The 25,219-nt window shown below is 42.5% G+C and overlaps 1 protein-coding gene across 1 annotated transcript in view; it reads left to right on the top strand.

The window, feature by feature from the left end:
* LOC112116052 (solute carrier family 22 member 5-like) overlaps positions 1-20,120 on the top strand; it is a 43,121-nt gene extending 23,001 nt beyond the window's left edge. The window contains exons 4-11 of the mRNA XM_026659423.2: positions 2,339-2,539; positions 3,571-3,742; positions 7,512-7,638; positions 12,222-12,322; positions 14,999-15,213; positions 16,647-16,829; positions 17,574-17,709; positions 18,650-20,120. Of these exons, the coding sequence (XP_026515208.1) occupies positions 2,339-2,539; positions 3,571-3,742; positions 7,512-7,638; positions 12,222-12,322; positions 14,999-15,213; positions 16,647-16,829; positions 17,574-17,709; positions 18,650-18,737 (1,223 nt within the window). The 3' untranslated portion in view covers positions 18,738-20,120. The remainder of the gene's footprint in view (positions 1-2,338; positions 2,540-3,570; positions 3,743-7,511; positions 7,639-12,221; positions 12,323-14,998; positions 15,214-16,646; positions 16,830-17,573; positions 17,710-18,649) is intronic.
* Positions 20,121-25,219: the final 5,099 nt, after the last annotated feature.

Here is a 25,219-nt window from a genome sequence, read left to right as displayed (position 1 = left end):
ACCGGCTTCTATAAATCCGACCTAATTCTGTAGTGTAGACATAGCCTTAGTCAGCTGGCATGGGCCAGACATGGGTTTTTAACTGCAGTGTAGACATGCCCTCAGAGTCCAGGCTCCAGCGCAAGCCTGAACATCTACACTGCAATTTTATAGCCCTGCAGCTTGAGTCCTGTGAGCCTGAGTCAGCTGATCTGGGCCATCCACAGCCCTGCTGTGTTCTCTTTTATTGCAGTGTAGACATACCTTTAGGTTATGACAATCCTGAAGCTAGATTCAGCTGTCTTGCTACCTTAATGATTCCTGAGGAAACATTGCTAAGGAGTCCAGAAACAACCATTGGGATAGGTACAGAGTGTCTCTTCCAAATACTAATGTGATCCTTGTACCGAAGCAGGCGTGATGGACAGCCACACGCTGTCCCAGGAGAGACTGGTTTGGCATAGTTTTGCTCCCAGAGGATTTTTCCCTTATGATATGTTTTACACTCTAGCGCCATCTAGCAGTGTGCCTCAGAAACAGGATTGCACACATGTTGGAATCTGCCTTCCTTCTACAGAGCAGGCAGGCAGTAATCTGAGAGGCAAGAATAAATGGTGAAATAGCAGTTCAGAATGGATTGGTGAGGAAAGGCTTTTTTCTGGTTCATCTGTGCATCCTTATCCCTCCAATCTATCAAAGTCTTATACTGCAGTTACATTGTAGTATCTGGGCACCATTGTTGTCACTCTCGATCAAGTTTAATTTTGAAGTAGGGTTACATGAAATCTGTGATGCAGGGAACCCTGCATCAAAGTGGGAAGCTAAGGCAACTGCTGATATTTAGATAACTAGGCCAGAATGTGCATGTTGTTAAGGTCAAAGTTTGCCAAGAGGCTGGGGCTAAAACTCCCATTCCTGTAATAAGTACCAAAGGGCATTTAGTGCCGGATTCTGACACCATTACATTGACTGGTACTCTGCTCCATGAATAGTCCCATTGGAAATCAATTAGGTTACTGTAGCAGCATGGCAACTCACCCCTGCAGCGCCTCCTGCTGGTCATCCGGGAATTAGCTCTTTCCAGCACAGAGCACCCTCTGCTAGCCGGTGTCTCGCTGTCCCCGTGTCCCTCCCAGACCCTGGTGCCCTTTTATCTGGGGTGCTGCCCCCCTGGCAATACCCCCACACTCTGCCTCTGGGTCTCCCCTCTCTGTGGAACCCCCAACCCTCTAATCCCCACCTTGCCTCAGTCTGGGCTACTGCCAGTCATCATCAAGCCCCCGCTCCCTGGGGCGGACTGCAGTGTAAAAGCCACTCATCATAGGCACGGGGGGGTTGGACCAGCTGCCTTCCTCTACCACCCAGTACCTCTATGAACCTAGGACCAGGCCCTGCAGCCTGGGGAGTTGCCAGCCTGGAGCTCCTTCACTCCCAGTACCCTTTCTGCAGGCAGCTAGGCCCTGCTCCCTCCAAGACTGGAGAGAGCCTTTCTGAGCTCCTGGCTCCCAGACTTTTTATACGGGCCAGCTTTGGCCTGATTGGGGCGTGGCCACAGCTGTGGCTGTTTCCCCAATCAGCCGAGGCTTGCTGCTTTCCTAGCAGCAGCCCTCTCCCAGGGCAGGAGCGGGTGACCACCCCGCTACAGTTATTCACAGAGTAACTGAGTATGGTTTGCAGAATTAGGGCCCTTAATGACTATAGATTGGCACGGGGCCAGAGTTTTTCTCCTTAGAAGACTCCACTTCTCTGCCTTATGTTTATTGTCCCACGCTGGGGCATGGAAGAAAGCACTCCTTTTGAGTCACTGATACCTCATCTTTTGCATTCTAGCGATAATTCACTTTCTAGGTGTTTGCACTTGTCCACACGCATTCCATCATCCCTGAAGAGAGAACCTCCCACCACATCCTCAGAGAAATCTCTTAAGGTACGTCTACACCACAGCTGGTAGCATGCTTCCCAGTGTGGAAAGAAAGACACGTGTTAGATCTGCTCAAGCTAGCATGCTAAAAATGGCGGTGTGGCCATGGCAGCACAAGCAGCAACTTGGGCTAGTGGCCTGAGTACAATCACATCTGTTGCCGGGGTTCTCGCCCAAGACGACGACGCAACCACACTGTTATTTTTAGCAGTGAGCAGAGCTAGCATGTGCCTGTCTACCCGTTCTGAGAAGCATGCTCCTAGCTGCAGTGTAGACATACCCCGATTGCAGCGCTTAAGATATTCTTCCACTTTTGGAATGGAATTTTTAGCTTGTCTGAAATATTTGTTTACTTGTCCCACTTTCTGAGACATTTCTCTTATTATAGAAACCCCCTATGTGCAAGACGAATTCACTGATCTTGCTGTTATTTTCGTGACTGTTTCTTCTGTAACCCTCTCGTTTTTGTCTTTGTCCACCAAAGGTTTGGCAGGAAGAAAGTTCTGTTTGCGACCATGGGGGTGCAAACCGGCTTCAGCTTCCTGCAGGTCTTCTCTACCAGCTGGGAGATGTTTTCAGTGCTCTTTGTCATCGTCGGCATGGGACAGATCTCTAACTATGTGGCAGCCTTTGTACTTGGTATGGGAGTTTGTTATGCATAGCACATTTTCAGTGTTATTGTTCCCCCTGCTCTCCTCATTTACTAATGGCTTGTTTTTTATTTTTTTCCCAAGCAACACTGTTAATAAGAATATAACCTTACCAAGCATGGCTAACTCCTAATCCATTTGAAAATTTTCCTTTTAGTAAAATAGTAACACATTAAAATAAAATGCTTTGTTTACCAAATACTTAAATGAGCAAAGGGAGTAAATCAGAACAAGTCTTTATCTGAAGCAAGTGCTCTCCAGTGAGAGGATGCAGTTAGACGCACGCTCATAGTCATATGTTGGTAGACGTGTAGAATGAGTTGTGCCCAGTTGCTCTGGTGAACTTCAGTTTGGATCCAAACACATGCAAATTGTACATATGATACTGTAATTTGTAATTGTGATCAAACATGTAAGTGCAACTTAAGACTTCTGAAAACAATCTGTGATGAAAGTTAAGCTGTCACATGGATTCTGTCATTACATCCATTCTATGATCTCTAAGCAAAGGTGTCTGATTGGAGGACAAGTAAGACTACCTATGAATCTGTTTGAGAGAGCTCTGAATGCTTTTGTTTTAAAAAGTGACTTCAGTGTCTAGAGCACTGAATTCTTTGTGGCCATAACAAAGCCCAGAACAGCTCTGAAAACAGTGTCATACAGCAGGCAAAAAACATGGTTTGTTGGTGTAGGTTTTACCAGACTAGTGCCTTTTGTTGTGAATTTTTTGGAGTCCAGAAGGCTTTTACTTGTTGAGTTAGAACAATTTTAGGGTCTAATCATATAGTTTTTATTCATAAAAGTACTCCCTTTTGGTGCAGAATCAGGCCCTAAGATAGATCTGGCAGCATCTTTTTAAAACAGGAAAAAAACGCAACTAATATAGCACTAACAATTGTAGCATGTGCGAGGAACAGTTTTGCTAAAAGTAGCGTCAATTCTTGTATAGTGGTAAAATATTTGGCTGCTGTTATTTCTGATCAGTTAAAATGCTAATCCACACACTCTTGTTTTGAACAGGCACAGAAATTCTTGGCAAAACAGTTCGTATTATATTCTGCACGTTAGGCGTTTGCATATTTTACGCAATTGGCTACATGTTGCTGCCACTGTTTGCTTACTTCATCAGAGACTGGCGGATGCTGCTTCTGGCTCTTACTTTACCTGGGCTGCTTTGCATTCCACTGTGGTGGTGAGTGTAACTACATTAAAAGTTGTTTGGCTTCAGAAAGTCTCACCTACAGCTGATAGGGTTCAGACTTGAGGTTAACATAACAGAAATGTGGAAGCTGATGCAATATTGGCCTTTAGCAAGAGGTTATGACTGAAACAGTATGAGTGTATCTGGTGTCTCCTTTGGGGGTGTTTAATAGAATCATAGACAGTAGAAATCTTTAGGTTTCATTTCTTCTGCCAGATTTTGCCATTGTAGTACAGAATCTAAAATTTTCTTTAAAAAAAAAAAACTTGAAAAAATGTATAAAACTACTTTTAAATGTAGGGCTGTCTGGCTGTGAGATTAAGGTCAGATTCTTGTCTCAATAGCTCTGGATTCACACTGATGTAACTATGCTGGCTTCATACCAATAGCTGAAATTGGAAGCTGGTCGATAAGTGTTATAGAAACACCCAAGTCCTACCTACACTTAAAGCTTCCACCAGTGGCACTGCATCAGTGGAGAATTACTGCTCTGAAGTTGGTTAACATGGACCTGTGGTTTTCAACCTGTGGTCCCCGGATCCCTGGTGGTCTGCAGAGTATGTCTAAGGGATCCGTGAAAGGTGACTATGAAAATAAGTTTCAGGCCCCCAAAAAGGCATTCCGTTTTTCTTATCAATCAAAAGTATGTGAATACTTTCACCTACAGGTCAAAACCCAGAAATGTTATCATTACCATAGAAACCCACAGTTTAGCGCCCTTTCTCATGTTGTGTCAAATGCCGTGCCGAGCAGGTGCAACATCAATAGTTGAATTCCGTTCAGTCAGTTTTCAGTCTAAGACTTCTAAGATAGGGATCCGCGGACCACAGGTTGAATTTCCAAAGGGGGCCGCTCCTCCATTTGAGATTTTTTAGGGGTCCGCAAATGAAAAAAGGTTGAAAATAACTGACATAGAACCTACATCTAAAGCTCTATCAGTAAAGAATTAACCTTCGTGCCAACACCTCTGGCCTATTACCAAAGCCTTCCTTAAGAACTTTCCGTAATATTACTTAATGAAGGATGGCTTAGTTGTTGGCATTATCATTAAGCTAGAGGAAATTTGTTGCACTTTTATTTTCTCACAGATAAATTTTTGTTCTCTTTGCACTTGGCTAGTCCTGTATTTATCTTAGCTTTTTCTATAGTATCCATCACTGTATTCTGATGCCTTCTGGTGCATTCTGATGCCTTCTCCTACATATGGTCTTATCTAGTGATGCCCAGGGCTTTTCTGCTACATCTTTTTCAATGAGCTCATCTAAATATCTAAGCTGTTATGTGCCCAAAAATAACTGCTGGCACATTTTATAGAATTTGGCTATCTTCTGCACCCACAAATCAGGCAGTTAAATGCAAAAGAGGTATAAAATGTATCTGCAGGTGCGAAATCCAAGGCCAAAATGAGGCTGTTTTACAAAAAGCCTTTATATGTATATTGAATCTCCGGGCCTTTGCCCCCATATTTGGAGAAAGTTCTAAGCTGGTTTCTAGTGCTGTTTGGAATTGCTTTCAGGATTCTGACTCTTACCTTCCTGTCTGTATGGGTTGGGGTGTGCTTTTCCCCTTGTGACTCCAGGTTTAACTTGTTTGTCTTTGCATTTTGTTGTTTGGGATATTTTACAGATACTTTGTTTATGTTTATTCATGAATGGAGTAAACTAAAGTAAATATCTGCTTATCGGTTTTAAATCTCTGTACAGTATCATCAGTCAACCAGTTATGGAAAAGGACATACAGTCTAGACACAATTTTTGTGGGGCCAAGACAAAATAAAAATGCTCTCTGTGTGCAGTCTGGGCAGCTGCAGTTTACTGGACGCTGTCGGATCAAATTTTACCCAACATTTATGTTTTATTTTTTAAAAAATGACTAGAAATGCTTCCATCAAATTGAACAAACAGTTCAATACAAACAAGCTTTACAGAATAAAGGGTCATTCTCCTCTGCAGCGTTTGCAACCTGAACAATGCAGCACTGTGCTAGTTTGTGAGAACCAAATATCGAAGTTGACCATGCTGGGTGAAATGCCATTTGTAGCAGGAACAAAATTAGAACTTTAAAATGTTCACTTTTAATAAACGTAGTTAATTTGTACCATAGGAAGGGAAATATTTTTCTCAGGATTGTTTTGTCATCACTGCTGCTGTCAGGCAAACAAGGAATAAACAACAAGCCATGTTAGTTTAAGGTCCATTAGAAACAATCAGTCAGATCCTGGCACCTGGCTTCATCCCCTTTGCACTAGGTGGGGCTGATCGGGGAGGAGAGTAGAAAGGTGGTGTAGAGCTACTTCCTACTCAAAACCTCCGCCAGAGTCCTGTGGCTTGCTTTTTGAAAGGCAGGCTCTTGCCTAGCATTTTGGACAGAAGGGAATGATTAGCTCCTATTCCCATTGAAGTCCATGGACTTCATTGAGAGTAGGATTAGGCTAAGAAAGGCAGAATTAGAGACCACTGGTAGCTGGGAGATGAGTTGGGATTGAAGTCTGTGGAACTTTATTCAGAAAAAGCAGCATTTGGGCATCTATATGATTTCAGAATTTTCCTCCACTGAATACTGTTTTTATGGAACACGATAATCCTAAATAGTCCACAAGGTGGAGCTCCTTCTCTTCCTAGATTAGAGGTGGGCAAACTACGGCCTGCGGGCCACATCCAGCCCGCGGGACCATCCTGCCCAGCCCTTGAGCTCCCAGCCAGGGGGGCTGGCCCCCGGCCCCTCCCCCGCAGCCACGCCGCCGCACGGGCAGCGCTCTGGGCGGCGGGGTTGCGCACTCCTGCCAAGCAGAGCTGCAGCGTGTCTGGGTCCAGCCGGGCGGCGCGGCTGCCAGATATGCTGTTCTGAGCGGCATGGTAAGGGGGTTGGGGCTGGGGGGTTGGATAAGGGGCGGAGGGTCCCGGGGGGCAGTCAGGGGACAGGGAGCAGGGGGCGGTTGAATGGGGGGGCGGTTGGATGGGGCGGAGGTTCTGGGGGGTGGTCAGGGGATGGCGGTTGGATAAGCGTGGGAGTCCCGGGGGGCCTTCACGGGGCGGTGGATAGGGGTCGGGGCAGTCGGGACAGGGAGCAGGGGGGTTGGATAGGGGGTGGGGTCCCGGGGGTGGTTAGTGGCGGGGGTCCCCAGAGGGGGCGGTTAGGGGACAAGGAGCGGGGGGGGTTGGATGGGTCAGGGATTCTGAGGGGGGCAGTCAGGGGGCGGGAAGTGGGAGGGGTCAGATAGGGGGCGGGGGCCAGGCTGTATTGGGAGGCACAGCCTTCCCTACCCAGCCCTCCCAATGTGGACCTTGGGCCAAAAAGTTTGCCCACCCCTGTCCTAGATAGTAGGAAATACAATATATAATTGAGTCCCCTTTCTCTTGTGAAGGCAGCTTGTATATAGCTGTCTCATCCCACAGTGATATCTACAATTATTAACTTATATGGATCACTATCCAAATGTTACCCATCTACAGCACAACGTTGTGCACACAGTTTCACACTGCCTTAGTTTCTTTTGATAAAACATTTTCTTCTTGTACTTTGCAAGTTTGATTTGTAGCTTAACTTTTTAGTCCCTTTTAAGTCCATGAACAAATTTCAATCTCTTTTTCACAGTATATGTTTATCTGCTTTGCATAGATGTGTGTTTTGTTTTTGTTTTTAATCACTGCAAGGTACAGCACATTTTAAACTATTTATGCCTATGGCGATATGTATGTGTGTCTTTGCAGCAGTGGTCAGTGTGGAAATGCAGATGTTGTTGTTCTGAAACTTGTTGCAGGGTCGTTCCAGAATCTCCCCGGTGGCTGATCTCTCAAGGAAGAGTACAAGAGGCAGAAATCATCATCCGAAAGGCTGCAAAAACAAATGGTATTACAGCCCCAGATGTAATATTTGACCCTATGGAGGTAAACTTTCATGTGTATTAAAACTGTCTGCCTGATCCTCTGGTTACTATTCAAGAAAATCCATTTCCAGATTTGTTATTTGGATTAAGGTAGTTCCTGTAACGTCCTAGGCACTTTCCAAACAGATAACAGATGTTCACCCCATATCCTTCCTCTTCGTAAATCTTCTGAACCTCCGTGACTTCCATTCCATGAGCACTCCAGCCAGAAAGAAAACACATCTCTGTGTTCTGCATTGTACCCATTTGTGCCTTTTTGATTGTAGTCTCTTTAGGGCAGGCACTTTAATTTGTTTCATAGTTTACTTGTTGCTCTGTGGCTTGTACATACCCTGCACTGTAATGCAGTAAATCTTCTCCCCCGCTTGAGAATGGACTCTACTTCTTTTTATGAAACAGCTGATACATGCCCGTGAATTCTCACTTCTCAGGGTGCTGGAGCCTGGCCACATGGTTGGGAGATTCCAGGATATCATACAAGATGGACTTTGCTTTCAGATTTCCCCCAGCCATTGATTTTTGGATATAAAGATCATTGTCCCAGACAGAGATGTAAAGCCCCCCAATGGTGAAACAGAATAAGAGAGCACATAGCGAAACAGGCAAAAACCTGGCCTTAAACTAAAGGGATGAATGAAAACCCATGGACCCCCACTTGCTATTTAGGACCGTTCCTAGAGAAGGAGAGCCCCACTCAAATGATTTGAGGACTTCCCCTCAAAACTAGAGTCTAGCTATTTATTTTACTGTTCTCTAGTATAATAGAGCCCTGACCACATAAGAGCTGTATCTTCCCTGAATAGGACCAAACCCAATCAGGTTACAGAACTGTGCAACAGCCTGATTGGAGCCTTAAATCTCATGAGATTTCCAGCGCTCCCTGCCTTTGGCCAGGGCAGAGAGAGAGTGGGGACAGTCTTCTTCTGAGTCTTCAAATCCTATCTCTGGCACCAAAGAGCCTCTGAAACATTCTGTTAACTTAAACCACACAAAACAAAACATTCGCAGTCTTCTCTGCGTTAACCTTTGTTGCTGCACCACAAACGTAACCTGGCAGAAAAACTGCCAATGTCTTTTTTTTTTTTTTTTTTTTTTTTTTTTTTTTTTATATAAATGGAGATATCCTATCTCCTAGAACCGGAAGGGATGGTCATCTAGTCCAGCCCCCTGCCTTCACTAGCAGGACCAAGTACTGTTTTTGCCCCAGATCCCTAAGTGGCCCCCCCTCAAGGATTGAACTCACAACCCTGGATTTAGTAGGCCAATGCTCAAACCACTGAGCTATCCCTCCTGCCAGTCACTAGGGGCTGGGTGTTGAATGTTAAAGGGAGAGACTGTAACTCCTCAGATCGTAAGCAGGGATTCATTGCAGGGATTGGGTCTACTTCTGTGCTTGGATAGTGTCCAACACAGTCCTGATACCGGTCAGGACCTCTGGGTACTACTGTAATATAAATATATCCAAGCTCAGCATTTCTCTCAAAAACCCTTTAGGGTGGAGTCATTATTATGCACCACTTTCCTCTTCCCTCCGCCCCACCAATATTTCCCCCCCTCCTGGAAGTTTTCTTTCTGTCTGAGTTGGGCTGAAACAATGTAGGATTTGAGGTGGGAAAAGTGTGTTAATATCCAAACTTGTCTCATTTTTGGAGGTCACACTGACATCATTTGGGTCCCCCAGTGATCCTGGAGGATGACGGACTCCTGGACTCTGTTCAATTAAGGGGCAGTGGGGTTTCAGATTATAGAGTTACATTCAAAGCATCATTTCTGTCTCATACCAAATGATCGGCCCTCTCAGCCACTCCCATACCTTCCTTCTGGGACCTGCCCCATCGAGGATTTCATTGTCTGTGTATCCAGCTACTAATGGGCAGAGCCTCTTCTCACGGATAGCAACTGTTAGACTTACACTACGTTCCTCTTTTTTTAGTTTCCTGTTTGTTGATTTCTTGGCAGCTAATGGTGACACAACAGTATAGTTCTTAATAAAGATCATACGATTTACAAGAAAGGGTGGAGAGTTGCACTGCTGCAAGCAGTTGATGTGACATATTTGTCTTTAGGGGGCAGCTTGTTTTCAGGAAAACAAAACTCTACCTCTTAATACTACTAAAAATGTCAGGCTTTTTAATGGACGATGATTTATAAAAACAACAAAAGGACCCTGCAAGGTGCTGAGGCTCCAGAGCTTGGGCTGCAGCCCGAGCCCGAATGTCTACACCACAATTAAACAGCCCCTTAGCCTGAGCCCCATGAGCCCGAGTCAGCTGTGATGGGCCAGCCGCAGGTGTCTGTTTGCTGTGTAGACGTACCCTCAGAAATCGTTTACCTTCACCCACCGTAGCTATATCAGCCTTATTGAAAAGCTGCACTCACATTAGCTCAGATGCAATTTACAGCACATTGGTGAGGGTCTTTTGGTGTTGAGGAGTGAAGTTTAGGGCTGTTATTCACATTAGTAATTCTTATTCATGCAAGTAGTTCCTTTGATTTCAGTGGGACACATTGTGTGTATAAGGATTCCTCACATTGAAGGCAGTTCTCCCACCATTTTTCATGTAGAAAATACTTTACTCCACTATTATTCCCGTTGAAGTCAATGGAACTTCTTTCATAGTAAGGTAATATTCTGCGAGTAAGGGTAGCAGATTCAGGCTCAGTAAGATTGCAGGATTAGGCACTATGTAACTTTTGACAGTTTATTAGGATCAGAATCTCCAATGCAGTTGGCTTATAGGGACTTGATTTGGTATGAACTATTTTGTACATTCTTACATTGAGAACTAGGGAATGCTGTGTTTATAGCTACTGTTACAACAGCCTCAAAGATAACACATTCCTTCCATTCTCTGCATGTGCAAACCTCACATTTATTTACATGCATCTCTGCTTTGGCTGCAATTTAATCTCAGAATGACCTAGCTGAAAAGGATGTGGACAAACCAGAGATTTCCTCAATCTCCAGGAACCAGCTTGTTGTAAAAACAAGAAATGTAGAACTGAGGCTGATCAGGAAGTTGGGGGGGTGTATCATAATATAGGGTTGGTCAGATGATAAAACCAGCAGTTGGATTGTCCAGCATACCTCTTGATTGTTGATTTGTATGGATTAAAGTAGTGAACATTGTACCCCTAAAGTAACCTAATGCTCTAGGAGAAAATGCTTCTAAACAAAAACTTCTGAAACTTGCAGTATCAGAGTGTACTGTAACATCATCTGCCTAGTGCCCATTGAAGTGCCAAATATTGTTTAGTATTATTACTAACATGCTTAGGGGGTTCAAAGAACCAACATAAATCCTGTCTTTAGAATTTGCCATTTTGAATTTAACTTGAGAGGAGAAAGAAACCTTCCACACAATTGTTTTTGATTGCCTTCACTCAGTGTTAATCTCCACATATAGCAGTGTATGGAATGACACTAACGTGCAAAAAGCTCTTCTTATTGCAGTTGTAGAAATGGAAGTTTTCACCTAAACATAAATTGCCAAGGGTGGATAAAAATCATGATTAATAATGAAATCAGATTATTGTTTCCGTGTTGATAGTTCTTTACTTCTCATTTTATAGTCTTGAATTGCTAAAGTGGATGCTTGTACTTATTTCCTTAATTGGTTTCCTAAAAAAAAAAGATAAGTCCAGCATCATTGTTACTCTGAGAACCACACAAACTCAGATATGAAATTGTTAAGTAAATACCTTGTGTTATATTTCCAACCAACACCGTCTTCTGATATATCGAACGTCCGCAAGTCAAGGATGCTGAAATGCTTCAACCAGGCTATTAAGGGTTTGCAGTTTGAAGTCAGTAGGACTTATGCTCCTAAGTCACTTACATGCTTTGGAAAATCCCTCCCTAAGATACTTAAATATAGGTTTAGGAGTCTAAAATTAGTCAGAAAAAATTAGTTCTCAAATAACTTTTCATCCTTAACACTGAAGCAATTTTGTTTTGAAGTGACAAAATTTGTATGCCAATAAAAGAAGTTTTGAGTAAAAATAGAATTTTACCCTCTGATACTGTAAACACTTATGCAGATGCGTAACTGTAGTCACATGAGAAGTTCCATTGAAATCAAGGGACCATTCATGTAACTAAAGTTACATACCTGCTGAAGTGTTTGCAGGATCAGAGCCTTAACTTTCAATATTTTGTCTCTTGCTGATAGCAGTTTTGTTAAGAGACCCTACCAGTAATGACATTTTAAGAAAGCATTTTATAAATTAATTATAAATTTTAATTTAAAGTTGTAATAGCTCAAGTTTTCAAATTAGTTTTACAAAGACTGAACCAGATTTAAATCAGTGATTTTTTTTAAAAAAAATCCTGTGATTTAAATCAAGGGATTTAAATAATGTAAAAGACTACTACTTCTCTTGGTAGTTTGTTCCAATGGTTAATTATCCTCACTGTTAAAAATTTGTCTTATTTATAATCACCCTGATTTAAATTTCTCTCCCTATAAGGTGTCCTAAAGTCTCTCGAGATGTTTACTGCAGTCCATATTGCTCATTCAAAATAAACATTTTGCAATACAGAATTGGCTCTAATGACAATGTGTCCATGTATTTTCCCCCTAGCTGCAGGAAATGACTTCCCAGAAGCAGCAGACGCACACCATTTTGGACCTAGTGAGGACAAAAAATATTCGACTTGTCACTATTATGTCAGTGATTATTTGGTAAGCAATAGTATGCGCCTAGAACGCACGAGTACAAAGGCCGCTGAATGATAAGCACCTGCTGTTAGAAACTGCTGTAAAAAAAAAAAAACTAAGGAAAAAGGAGGCACAGACAAAGTTATTAGCATAAAGTTCAAAGGCCAGTAAACTTCTGGCTAATGCTACAAGATTCAGATTAAACAGGTTGGTTTTTCATTTAAGGATTACAATAAGGGACTTTTTTCAGTAACTAATAAAAAAAAAAGACTTGTGAGAAGAGTGAATATTGACCAATGTTGAACATTGACCTGTGTAGTTCTCACTGCTCTTGAACTTCTTGCAGGGATGTCTGCTGCCATTGTAAAAAGTGCATGGCCCACTCTGCCCTCCAACTTCATTTCCAGTAGCCACCATAGAGGATCTCTTAATGTCTTGGAAAAGCTGGCTAGTATCTCCTGCCCTACAAATAGTGGGCTCTGTATGTTTAGGGTATTAGTACTGGGAGTTGTATAATATAGGGTGGCTGCAAATAAAGGGGTGCATAATCCATCACACATCTCAAACTATATGCGATGACTCTATTGCCTCTGAACAAGTGAGAGCCCCCTAATCAAATCCCTTTGCCAGGCTCTAGTAGGTGGGGCGGAAGTCTGAGGCCTGATCATCACACAGTGTGTAAATCCCCCTACAAGAATGTTCTTTGAGAATCCATATCGGAGTATCAAGCTTTTCCAACATGACAGCCTGATGTAAACTGCATTAGCAGGGGATAGTGGGTCTAGATTTGATGATGCTTTGAGCTCAGTAATACTTTTTGAAAGCACAGATTTGAATATACAGCAGAACAGCTGGGAATTCAGTCACAGGGTTCAAAGGGATAAATTTTTATAAGAACCATTCTTCTATCTCATTAAATTCTGCCAAACAATTATTGTTTGTAAATTACAGCTTAGGTTGCCAGGTCACACCAGGAAATCTTCAAGGCTGTAGTGACTTAAATATTTACTTAGTCATGAAGCTTTTCCTGGTACCTTACAGATGGCACGTTTACATCTCCACAAGTGCACTGATAGCTTCTTATTTTGTTTTAAGCAATTGAACCATGAGCATTTTTTTGCTGTGCAAGAACCCAGCAAGAAACTAATTGTCTTTTGGATTGCAAACTTTTTGGTTATTTAGTACGTGTGCAGTTAGCATTATAGGGCTTGAGGCTCTAGGCCAGGGATCGGCAACCTTTGGCACGCGGCCTATCAGGGAAATCCGCTGGTGGGCTGGGACGGTTTGTTTACCTCCAACATCCGCAGGTTCAGCTGATCGTAGCTCCCACTGGCTGCAGTTTGCCATTCCAGGCCAATGGGGTCTGCGGGAAGCGATGTGGGCTGAGGGATATGCTGGCCGCTGCTTCCCGCAACCCCCATTGGCCTGGAACGGCAAACCACGGCCAGTGGGAGCTGTGATCGGCCGAACCTGCAGATGCTGCAGGTAAACTGCAGCGGATTTCCCTGACGGGCCATGTGCCAAAGGTTGCCGATCCCTGCTCTAGGCCTTGATAAATAATAATGATAAAGGTGAGAGCTCTGTGCCTACATGATTTATTCAGAGATTTCCCAGTACAATAGCTGTGACCTCCTCATTTCTTTAATGGTTGTCTCTTGTTGGTGAAATGTAACCTTCCCTGCTCAATGTCTCTCAAGATATCCTAAAAAAAGAACAGGAGTACTTGTGGCACCTTAGAGACTAACAAATTTATTAGAGCATAAGCTTTCGTGGGCTACAACCCACTTCTTCGGATGCAAGATATCCTAGTTCTCTAGTTCTTTACAGGCACTCTTGTTGCAGAGCAACAGTGAAATCCCAGTTTTCTTTTTCTGAGTACAGTCCTCTCAGCACAGAGCTCCCTCTCCCCTTCCTTGTCTCTAGCTAATAATATCTAATGTAGGCCTCATTTTAATTTTGGAAACAGATTGAGTTCACTAGTCTAGATTCCTAACTTTCAGACTAAGACTACAATTATTTATTATTAGTAGTATGATTATTGTAATCACTCTAATATGGGTGCACCACTGCCCTTTACTTGGTGCATTCAGAAATCTTCAGCTGTATGTTAGAAACCCTCTATGCCAGCAACAATCAGAAGTTCTTCAGACAATGTAGCAGGGACCCAGACTAAAAGTGACAAATGCATGAATCGTTTTTGCTAGGTCTATATTGGAGAGAAATTGACATGGGCATCTAGTCAATCAAAGGTAGCAAATGCCGTGTGTGGCCACTGTTGTTACAGGAGCTATAGTGAGGATCCAGTAGATTGTGTTTACATGGACTCATACATCAGCAGGGCTAACAAATGTCTCTGGAATCATCTAGTCGGATTGGATTCCTTTTTAAACTCAACAGGAGGTTTTAAAAAAAAGCTGGTTTAAATTCAGGAAAAAAATGGAAAGATAAATTCAGTCTCTAGAAGGCCTTGTCTGAGTCTGTTACACCACTGTGTACAGCAATAAATCTACCTGATACTAGTTTCAAAGCTGAGAGAATCTGGTAGGCACTGACATTCCTTACATAGGCAAATCAATGTTAATATTTTGCACAGTAATTATGTGAGAGGCACTTGGCAGTCTGTGGCCATAGGAGGCTGAGGGAGAGCAGGAACAAGTCTGTCTGTCTGTCCGATTCTTTCCTATTTTCTGTGTCTTTCAGGATGATAATCTCTGTAGGCTATTTTGGCCTCTCACTTGACACTCCTAACTTGCATGGTGATGCCTACGTAAACTGCTTCCTCTCAGCGGTTATCGAAGTTCCAGCCTATATTATAGCCTGGGTGCTTCTCCGAAATCTCCCGCGACGATATTCGATGGCTGCTGCATTATTCTTGGGAGGCTGCGTCCTTCTCTTCATTCAGCTGGTCCCTCCACGTATGAACTTTTTAGCTGATATCAATCAGATTTTTTTTAATGGGTAAATTCCAGTGCCTAGCACTGGGCAACTATGTGAAGTACTGTGGAGGAGAAGAATCTTTCTCCAAAGCTGTAGACCAAATGCAGATTCTCCTTACCCATCCTTGCCCTTTCCCTCCACATCTGTTTGCTGCTGCACAGGGAGCTCATGTGACACAAGGGGTATGTCTACACTAGAGCTGCAGGTGTAATTTCCAGCTCGGGTAGACTTACCTGTGCTAGCTCTGATCGAGCTAGCATGCTAAAAATAGAAGTGCAGCTCTGGTAGCACAAGCAACGGGGCAGGCTAGTGGGACGGTATGATCATGTTTGAAACCCTAGGTACATACTCAGGGTAACTAGCCCCTTCTCCCACCCGTGCTGCCATGGTTGCATTTCTGTTTTTAGTACACTAGCTCAATCAGAGCTAGCACAGGTATGTCTTCCTGGGGTGGAAATTACACCTCCAGCTCTAATGTAGACATACCCAGTGTCAGATACATTCCTAAGCCTTTTCTTTCTCTAAAGTAAAGATAGTTTGTTCTCTTTATGGTCTGTTAAGATTCAGACTCTAGTCTGGTTTTGCCCTAATTTACACCCCTGGAGTCCCAATAAATTCATGGTGTGGGACAAGGTGTTAGACCAAATGGAGTAGTCAATTGGGTGGCACCAGAAGCTGGCATAATTCTGCAGAACTTATCTCCAGAAGAACCAATTGTCAATAATGTTTTTCCTACTTCGGTCTCATTAAGAACTTGAATTTCAGGAGAGCTATTAGGTAGCCTTTGTTATAAATAACAATACTAAAAGTAAACAAGTGTCAATACTTTTTTTAAAAAGTGAATGTTTGCCAATTAAAACATATTTGAAGGAAGGTATCTCATACTTAGAACCCCACCATTAAGTAGCCTTCTGCTAAGTACAGTAGAGATCGTTACCATACTGATCTGTTGATGGCTTTGACCATGTGTTTAGGGCTTGGTGTATAAGCATGTTATTGCAAATCAAAGAATAAATAAATGAAAGGGAGAACTGTCTTGCTTATTCTCCAAGAGTGAAAGGTGGGTTATATTATTTGCTACTCCTGGTCTTTAAATCACCTGTACATTGGTATGTGTTTTATTACAAAGCTCATCCCACTAGCTAGGGTTGAACCAGGATCTTAGAAATACATTGCCAATGTGTTTCTCCTTAAGCTGGCTCTCTGTCCTCAAACTTTATAGATGGCAGGACTGGATGACCTTAGGAGAAAGATGGTTTTATTTTATTAAGAGTCTTTATGTTAAAATGAATCAACCAAGAAATCCCAACACTGGAATTAAGTTGACGAGAAGCAAAAAATAAAAATGGCGTTAATAGATGCAGTGACTTGTTACAGTTTGACTGATGTTCTGATTGAATCTCCCTTTCAGACCTTCACATCCTGTCCATTATCTTGGTGATGCTGGGTAAATTTGGGATCACATCTTCCTTTTCAATGGTTTACGTTTACACTGCTGAGCTGTACCCAACAGTCGTGAGGAATATGGGAGTTGGAGCCAGTTCCATGGCCTCCAGATTGGGCAGCATCCTCTCACCTTATTTTGTTTACCTTGGTAAGATACCAGCTATTGTATCTCCTGCCAAATTGGCTACTATTGAAAACAGAATTGAACAGCTGCAAGTCTAGGCTGATTTCTGTAACAGTGAATCAGTGCTTCAGTTAAACCGCAGTATGTCTTTAAAGTCACGCTCTCATCTTGCCTTGTAAAGTCCAGGCTATATTGCCCTATATTTGTCACAGATTAGTCAACAAATATGCTTAACAGAATCTCAGCTTCTTCTACTCTTCTCAGTGAGTAACCTCAGCTCACAGAAGGCATTTAGAAATTCTAACATTGCTCAATACTTTGTGATTTGGAAACACAGAACTCGAAGAAATTATGCCCATATAATAGGATCTGTATTTGGCCATTAGTTTCCTAAAGAACATTTGGCCTCAAAAAATCACTGAACAATGATATCTGCGTATTAGAGTATCTCTTCATTAGGCTTCTGAGGCGACATCCTATCAGGATGAATGGGGCAGTTCACTCTTCTCTCTCAGCTTTTTTTTTCAGGCTGTCTGGAGACTCAGGGAAATGCCACTAAGAACGGATTTTTACCATGTGAAAGTTATCTTTGCAACCATGTGGACTATAGACTTAACTTTTTTTAACAAACATTTATATCTTACAGCACAATGGTACTGCAATTTAGACCGCTGTATGTTTGCATTATACACAGGACCCAAATATTAACCACTGGTTCATCATGGTGGTGATGTAAACCTGAGGTCAGCATGTCCTATGTTCTTTTAGGTGCCTATGACAGATTCCTGCCTTACATCCTCATGGGAAGCCTGACTGTGCTGACGGGAATCCTTACTCTGTTTCTCCCAGAAAGTTATGGCACGCCTCTCCCAGACACCATAGAGCAGATGCTGCGGGTTAAAGGGTAAGTGTTACCTTCTAATCTTCTCTCTTAAGAAAATTATACCATCTCTGAGAAAAATGTCCACATAAAATACAGTTCCCTCTTAGCTGTTTGATTCCCGGCTGTCTTTTGGGGGTGGTAATTTTTTTTTAGTTTAAGATCTCAAATCAGCAATAGAATTGACCAAATGGAACTCCACTGAGTTACAGCAGAGATGACTATCGGCAATATGCTGTGCATATCCTGCATCGTGCTGCTTGAAAGTTGTTCACAAATTGGAGGGAGCTCTTAGAAGAGGAACAAAAAAGTTTAAGGAGTTGTAAGGATTAAAGTACGAGAAACAACTGAACAAGCAAATGAAATGGAGCATGGGTAGGCATGTATAGCTTGTCTCTGATGGGTTTACACAGGTGTCATTAAAGGAAGAATTTAGCCCTAGTAATGGAATTTAATTGTGATTCTGTTGACGATTCATGAGCCTGAATAGAATCCAAGTCATTCTTTCAGAGTTGAGTGGCTCTGTGTACATGAGTATACAGTGCCCACAGGAAATAAACATGTGAAAAATGAGCTATTTTATGTAGTCTTTTTAAGAGTATAACCACATTTAAGATATTTAACATAAACATCCTTGACATGTAGCAAACATGGTAAAAATGTTGAAATGTTGTTTCATAATATGAAAGTTCATCATCCAAATAATTTCTTCTGGTATCAATCGGAAGTGTTCAGCACTTTCAAATCACAAGGTCATTGAGAGTTTTCAGCACTTCATTTTCTGATTTAGGAAGATGCTTAAGCATGTGAGTCATCCCACTGAAGTCAGTGGGATTTTAAAGTAAGGCACATGCTTAGATACTTTGCTGAATCAGGGCCCATATGGACAAACTTACATTTAGGATTTTGGAGGGTACTGTTTTAATTAGAACTTGCACTATTTGTTATTTTTCCTTGTTTACAGACTCAAGTACAGACATACATCTAATAGCACAAGGGTTTCAAAGGACGAAGAAGAAAGCCCAGTGATTCTTAAAAGCACGGCTTTTTGATGACACTACACTGTATACTTCATGATGGACTGAAAAGTAAACTGACTTTTCTTTTAATTTTCCTTCCAGAAAGGGCTAGTAGCAACACTTTGTGTCCTGTAATTATAAACTTATTTATTAAATGAAACACTGTTTTCAGTACGTTCTTTTTATATGAACGTAGATACTGTATATCGCTTCGTGAGATCTTCATCCACAGTCGTTTAATGTGTCAAAACCACAGAACTATGTTGGATAAACCCAGTTTATAATTTTAAGAATTACTATGACACTCTTGCTGTAGACCTCAATATCTAAAAGGTGCTTGTCACTGAGTGCTGATGGAGTGACTTCAGTCCTTAACGAGCTTAAGATAACTCATGTTAACAAGAGTTAAAAATTGCCAGCTCTTTCCAAATTGTAAGAAAAGGCTGCCAGTGATACTGGATTTCTCGACATGCACAAACACACATATCTGCCCGCAGGCAGGGAGCTTGTTATAAAGTAACAAAGGTGGTGAAAATACCTGGCTTGGCAATTTTATATCAGAACATAAATCATACACAGGTGGCTTTGCACAAGATTAATTCCTGAACAACTTCAGGGATGAAAAAAGAAAAACTTTGACAAATGAATTTGAAAACTTGACTTTATTTTAGCTGGAAATGGATTGAGAAGATTTTCTTGCACAAATCATTTGCAATATTTAAGTTTTGCTAGCAAAGTAATTCTGATTGTTTCAAATATCTTTTTAATATGACCACCGGGTGAAGTTGTTTACATCTGGTATTGGGGTGTGTCCTAGTCCAGGTGCTTATTTATTTTTAAAACTATAAATAGGTTTCATCTGTATTTCTTTTATCCTTTAGGATACAGTATGTAAGCTAATCCTTCTAAGTCTTTTGTACAGTTTGATTCGGGGCATTATGTCTATTTTCAAAACTTTCTATTTCCTGTTTTGTTCTTTTTTTGTCAGTTTCCTCAACATGGAGGGCTAAATTCCACTCTCAGGTGTACCCTGTGCACTCACATAAAATTGAATGTGAGGGGGTTACATGGGTATAATTAAGATCAATATTTAGCCTCAAGTCCTGGCCATAAGCTCGACTAAGAGCCAAGAATGTCATTTCACATGTTCTGTTTTCTCACAAATATCATGAAATCAGTGAAAAAATTTTTAAAGAGCAAAACCAAGAAATCGTGTTAAAAATCTGCCAAGAGCCAATTCCTTTGATTGCAGAAGCTGCCTTCGTAGCGTTTGTGTTTCTTTCGGGAAAACTTGTTTCTTTCTCATTTGGACAATGCTGAAAGCACATTTCTTCACACTGGGACAGGTTTAAGCAGGGCCGGCTCCAGGCACCAGCCCACCAAGCTTGTGCTTGGGGCGGCACCTGGAGGGGGGCGGCACCGCGCTCCGGCCGCCGGGGAGAGCGGAGCCACAGTGGGCTAGCCGCCCTCCCCCGGCGCTCTGGCCGCCGGGGAGAGCGGAGCCCCGGCCGGGCTCTCTGCCCTCCTCCCGGCGCTCTGGCCGCCGGGGAGAGCGGAGCCCCGGCTGGGCTCTCCGCCCTCCTCCCGGCGCTCCGGCCGCCAGCGGAGCCGCGGCAGACTCGCCGCCCTCCCCCCAGCGCTCTGGGGGGGGGCGGCGGGAGGCTTTTTTGCCTGGGGCGGCAAAAAAGCCAGAGCCGGCCCTGGGTTTAAGAAATGAATTTCATAAAGCATTCTGTGGTACTTTAATTTTTTTAGAACGGTTTAATAAATAGAGTCTTACCTTTCAGTAATCAAAGCTGTTAGCTGCTTTTCCAGAAAGAAAAGCCTCTATTTACAAACATTTAACATTTTACTACTGTGTTAAATTTAGCAGCAGCTAATTATCCTGATAGCCAGGGTGCCTTATTCTCTCCCTGAAGACCATGCTGTAGCAACAGGTTTGGTACAGTGCCTCCTGACTTATAGAAGTATGTTGTAGACCCTTCCTCTCTTTCTTGTCCTTACTATGTGCATGCACATTGCATGTGCTGTATGTGTGTGAGTTGATCCTGATCTGATTCTGTAGTTCTGCCTGCCCACAGCTAAAGTTGTGAGATTTTATGTACCTTAGCCTATCTATTAAATCTCTATCAGATGTGCCATTGGCATGTCTTTCATCATCTGATGGAAGTAACTAGAAGTTGGCAAGTGTTACTGTGTTTTGGGGTATAGAACTGACATTATCCTATGTAAAAGGGAGCTGCAAGGAACGTGCAAAGCCCCTATTAACTTTTAAAGGGAGATTTGTTGTTTCTCGCTCTGCCCTCCTACATTTCCTTGTCCTGTTAGGGCCATTATGAGATCTGGAGTGAGATTTGCTCTACACTGGTCTCAAATCATACACCACTGCCTTATAAAATCCACTTGGCAGGGATTTGTCACTCTGTCAAGACAAGAGCGTCTCCTTTGCGTCTGCTTTGGGTAACTCTGGTTACAGTGTTTTGGCTATATTTGCATTTTCCCCTCCTAAGAATTGCACTTTGCAACATTCCTACCAGAAGGGCACAAACAGCCTCTTAGAGAGCATATGTCTACACTTTGCACTGGGGGTGTAATGCCCAACTCTAGGAGACACGCCTGCGTTAGCTGGCAGTGAGCTAGCCTGCTAAAAACAGAATGTAGCTGCAGCAGTGCGTGTGGCAAGAGGGGCTAATAGCACCAAACACCTGGAATTACACCTCGAGGTCAAAGTGCAGACATATTGACTTTCTGTGTCCTATGCATGAGATCATTGGAATCTGTTCTAAAATATAACTTGAAGTCTTACAGCATGTGGGCTTTTAACTGATGCCTAATCTAAAACTGGAATTAACTCCAGGCCAAGGTCTGAAATGCCCTTAACACCTCATTTAGCTGTTACTTTCCTCCACTGATTTATTCCATTATGTCACTGGACAATGAGATTTTCTTTTTTAAATGTTCCAGTGTTTACTGAGCAATCTTGAGGACAATGGTTGAGCCAGCTGAATGGGGAATTTCTCAGTTGTGATGCAAGGCAGATATACCATGGCAATAATGAACAATTCTGATATCACAGCATGTATTTTAGTGCACATTAGTCTTCTAAAAATGGAAAATATAACACAAAATATCCTCCATGCTGCTGCAGAGTGTATGGATATTAATGCCGTATATACTCGTTCATAAGCCAAATATTTTTGGTAAAAAAGTGATGCATCAAAGAGCAGGGGGTCGGCTTATAAATGGGTCTACACCAAAATTTGATGATTTTAAACTCTATGGAATCATTGAATTGAATATCTAATACATTGTCATTTTGTTTACTTGGAGTGTCTTCAGGCATGGAGCCCCTCAGCTCCCTGTAGCCGTGGTTCGCCGTTCCCAGCCAATGGGAGCTGTGGGAAGTGGCGTGCGACTTCCCGCAGCTCCCATTGGCTGGGAACGGTGAACCATGGCTATAGGGAGCTGAGGGGCTCCATGCCTGCAGACGCTCCAGGTAAACAAAATGTCCCAACCTGCCAGCGGCTTACCCTGACAGGCCGGGAGCCAAAGTTTGCCAACCCCTGAAATATAGGGTCGGCTTATGAAAGGGTCATACGGTTTTTGCTCTTTTTACCTAACCATCTTGGGGGGTCGGCTTATAAACGAACGGGCTAATGAACAAGTATATACGGTACATTAATCTGATTCCCATTTGACAGTTTACCCCATGCACTGTTTTCACAATTGGTTTTGTTAATGGGTGGCACTACCCACCTGGGTTATTTTTCGGTATGACTCAGTGGATTCTCTGATCTTGAAAAGAATGCACTAATTTTAGTAAAATAAAAACCAGCTCAGAATCTAACTGAAATATTCCTCCTATGTTCTTTTGGAGATGTATGTTAATAAGATCAATGTGCAAGTGAAGAGAGTCAGATAAAATCTAGACTAGAGGAACACTGAAAATGATTACCTGAACCAACAGTGACATCAGTAATGGCAATAGAAGGTAAGGTCTGGAGGTGCTTAGCACAATTGTAGATACTTGTAGAACATTTTGGTGGCACCATATTGTATCTAAACTTTGGCAGAGTCATTTTGAGTGCTACATGTTCAGACCTTTGTAGCTTCAAGACATCATCTCAGTAATGGTCTTTAAAGATTCTGTTGGCCTGTCACTTATTTTTAGTGTTTTGTAGGTTGGGGTGACATCGGGGCCTTCTGAACTGCTCTGATCTGAATATAACATTTTTACAAACAGGTTTTTGGAAATGCTCCATTCTTTCTAAAAAAGCCAACACGTAAATTTAATAGAAGCCTTCCTCCTTCCATGAATCACTTTCTGAACCAGAAAGACCCCTATGAAAGTAACATTAGAACAGGGTCCTTTAGTATCAGTAGAGTTCCAAGGTGAGGTCATTGAGGTGTACTGTGTAATTCCATCTGCTATTATGTAAAGGCTTTTAAAATTGTACCATTTTTCATTTTTACCGGTATGTTAGTTAACAGCAGATATACTATACAGAACATAAATATGTGTCTTTAAAGAAGACTTTAACTGTGCTTCAGTTAATAACTGAGGGCCCTGTTCTGTCATCCTTACCTTAGTCTGTGGGTAGTCCTATTGTTTTCCAAGGATTAAAGTACTACTCATTGGAAGGGTGGCAGAATCTACCCCTGAATGAGGGGTTGTGCTAAGATGGTAAATTCACTGTAATATTTACACCAGGGTAGCATGCAAAATGGATTCAGACTGTCTTAAATCTACAAAAGCTGGAAAATTCAGAATGGCTCATGCATTCTTTTCCTCATCTGCTAAGAATCGCTGCCTGTATGGTACATAAGATTCCTTGCTGATAGACAACCCCCATCATCGTTATGAGAGACATGGCGTAGTGGTCATGAGCACAGGGCTAGGATCCAGGAACACCCAAGTTCTAATTCTAGCTCTGAGATTGACTCCCTTTATCATTTTGGACAAGTCACTTTGGGCTTGGTACCTCAGTTTCCCAGTATCTCCAGTAAAATGGAGATAATACCACCTCTCAAGGGTGTTGGAATTAATGAATGTTTGTGAAGAGTTATGTAAATGCTCAGGATGATTATCTGCCATTTCTGAGCACTGGTTAGAATTTTTAGCTTTACTTCTGAATCTGGCTATGAATTTAACATTATAGTATAGTGTTAATTTTAATTGGTTATTGTTTTGTAGCACCTGCTGCCAGGTGATCTCAGAGCACTTGTGACGTTAGCTTCACCAGTGCTGGTACACCACCCCCTTTCGTACTCCTAAATTACAGATTGGGAAAGAGAGGCACAAAGAGGAGGTGGCCAGGGCCCCATAGAAAGTCTGTTACAGAGCCAGGTGTAGAACCTGGGTTTTCTAGTCCCCAATCCTGTGCTTTCACTCACAAACTCCTTCCCTGGTGCTATGTAAAACCGCACTTTTGAGAGTGCTTCCTTTTGAATGTAGGGCACATTTAAAATTTACGTTAGTCTCCCAAGTGCATGGTGAGACTATCTTCTTTCAATAGCTTTTCATTTGTTCAGAGGATCCATAATAATACTGCCATGGTGTAGAAGATGTCTTGGAAACTGCTTGCCATTGGTGCGGTAGACGCCTGGCTTGACACCACAGCTGTGCCATTTATGTCCTGGCTCCAAGTGGCTCATCCATTATTATAAATTGCTCTCTAAAGCCCTAAGCCTGCAAGCACTTAAGTAGCTTCACTCACTGGAGTAGTCCTATTGCACTCAGTGAGACTCCTCCTGTGAATAAAGTTGTCTGTGTTACTATTTGTAGGATTGGGGCCCTAAACTTGGACAGCTGGAAATGATTTGATTACAACATGAAATCAGCTTACATAGCGTAGTGCCTTGCTTGCAAATGCATCCTGGGGCACTTTATGATAGCCAAATATTTTCAGAATCAAAGAGTAGTTTCTTCTTGTGAATGTAAATACTCTTTAAGTATAACAAGGTTGATTTCAAATAATTGATTCTTAAAGCATTTTCCTGTAAAAATTGTGATATGATTATTTGTAATATTCAGAATAAAATCATTCTAAAGAGAACTCCAAATATGAAGTGTTGTCCTGGTGTTCTTTTATGCCTTCGTGGTTTTTTTCTTTATTCGTTAGCCAGATGAAATATGGACGGTCCAGTGCCTTTTTGGCCACCCCTCCTCCCTTTTTCAAACCTTCCAGGCCTTATCATGCTTCACCTCACATGGCACAATGCCGTTTCTCATGGATTTCAAGTCAAATTTGCTCTAAGCAAATGTCACGCTTGGGTCTTCACCAAGGGGAGCATTGTCAGTTTCCACAGCCAAATGAGTGCAGGCTGGCAAAGAGGTGACTGGGATGCAAAGGAATTATGTAACTCATGCCTGCTTGGTGTGGTTCTCTGTCCTTCTCTAGTGGCACCTTAGACCATCTAGAGCAGGGGTCGGCAACCTATGGCACGGGTGCCAAACACGGCACGCGAGCCGATTTTGAGTGGCACGCAGCTCCCTGCCACGGTCCCGGCCCCCA

Source organism: Terrapene carolina, unplaced genomic scaffold, assembly GCF_002925995.2.
Source record: "Terrapene carolina triunguis isolate 2854851 unplaced genomic scaffold, T_m_triunguis-2.0 Scaffold629, whole genome shotgun sequence".
Taxonomy (NCBI): domain Eukaryota; kingdom Metazoa; phylum Chordata; order Testudines; family Emydidae; genus Terrapene; species Terrapene triunguis.
The sequence above is the reverse complement of the archived record's forward strand: the minus strand, read 5'-3'. Positions and strand labels throughout refer to the sequence as shown.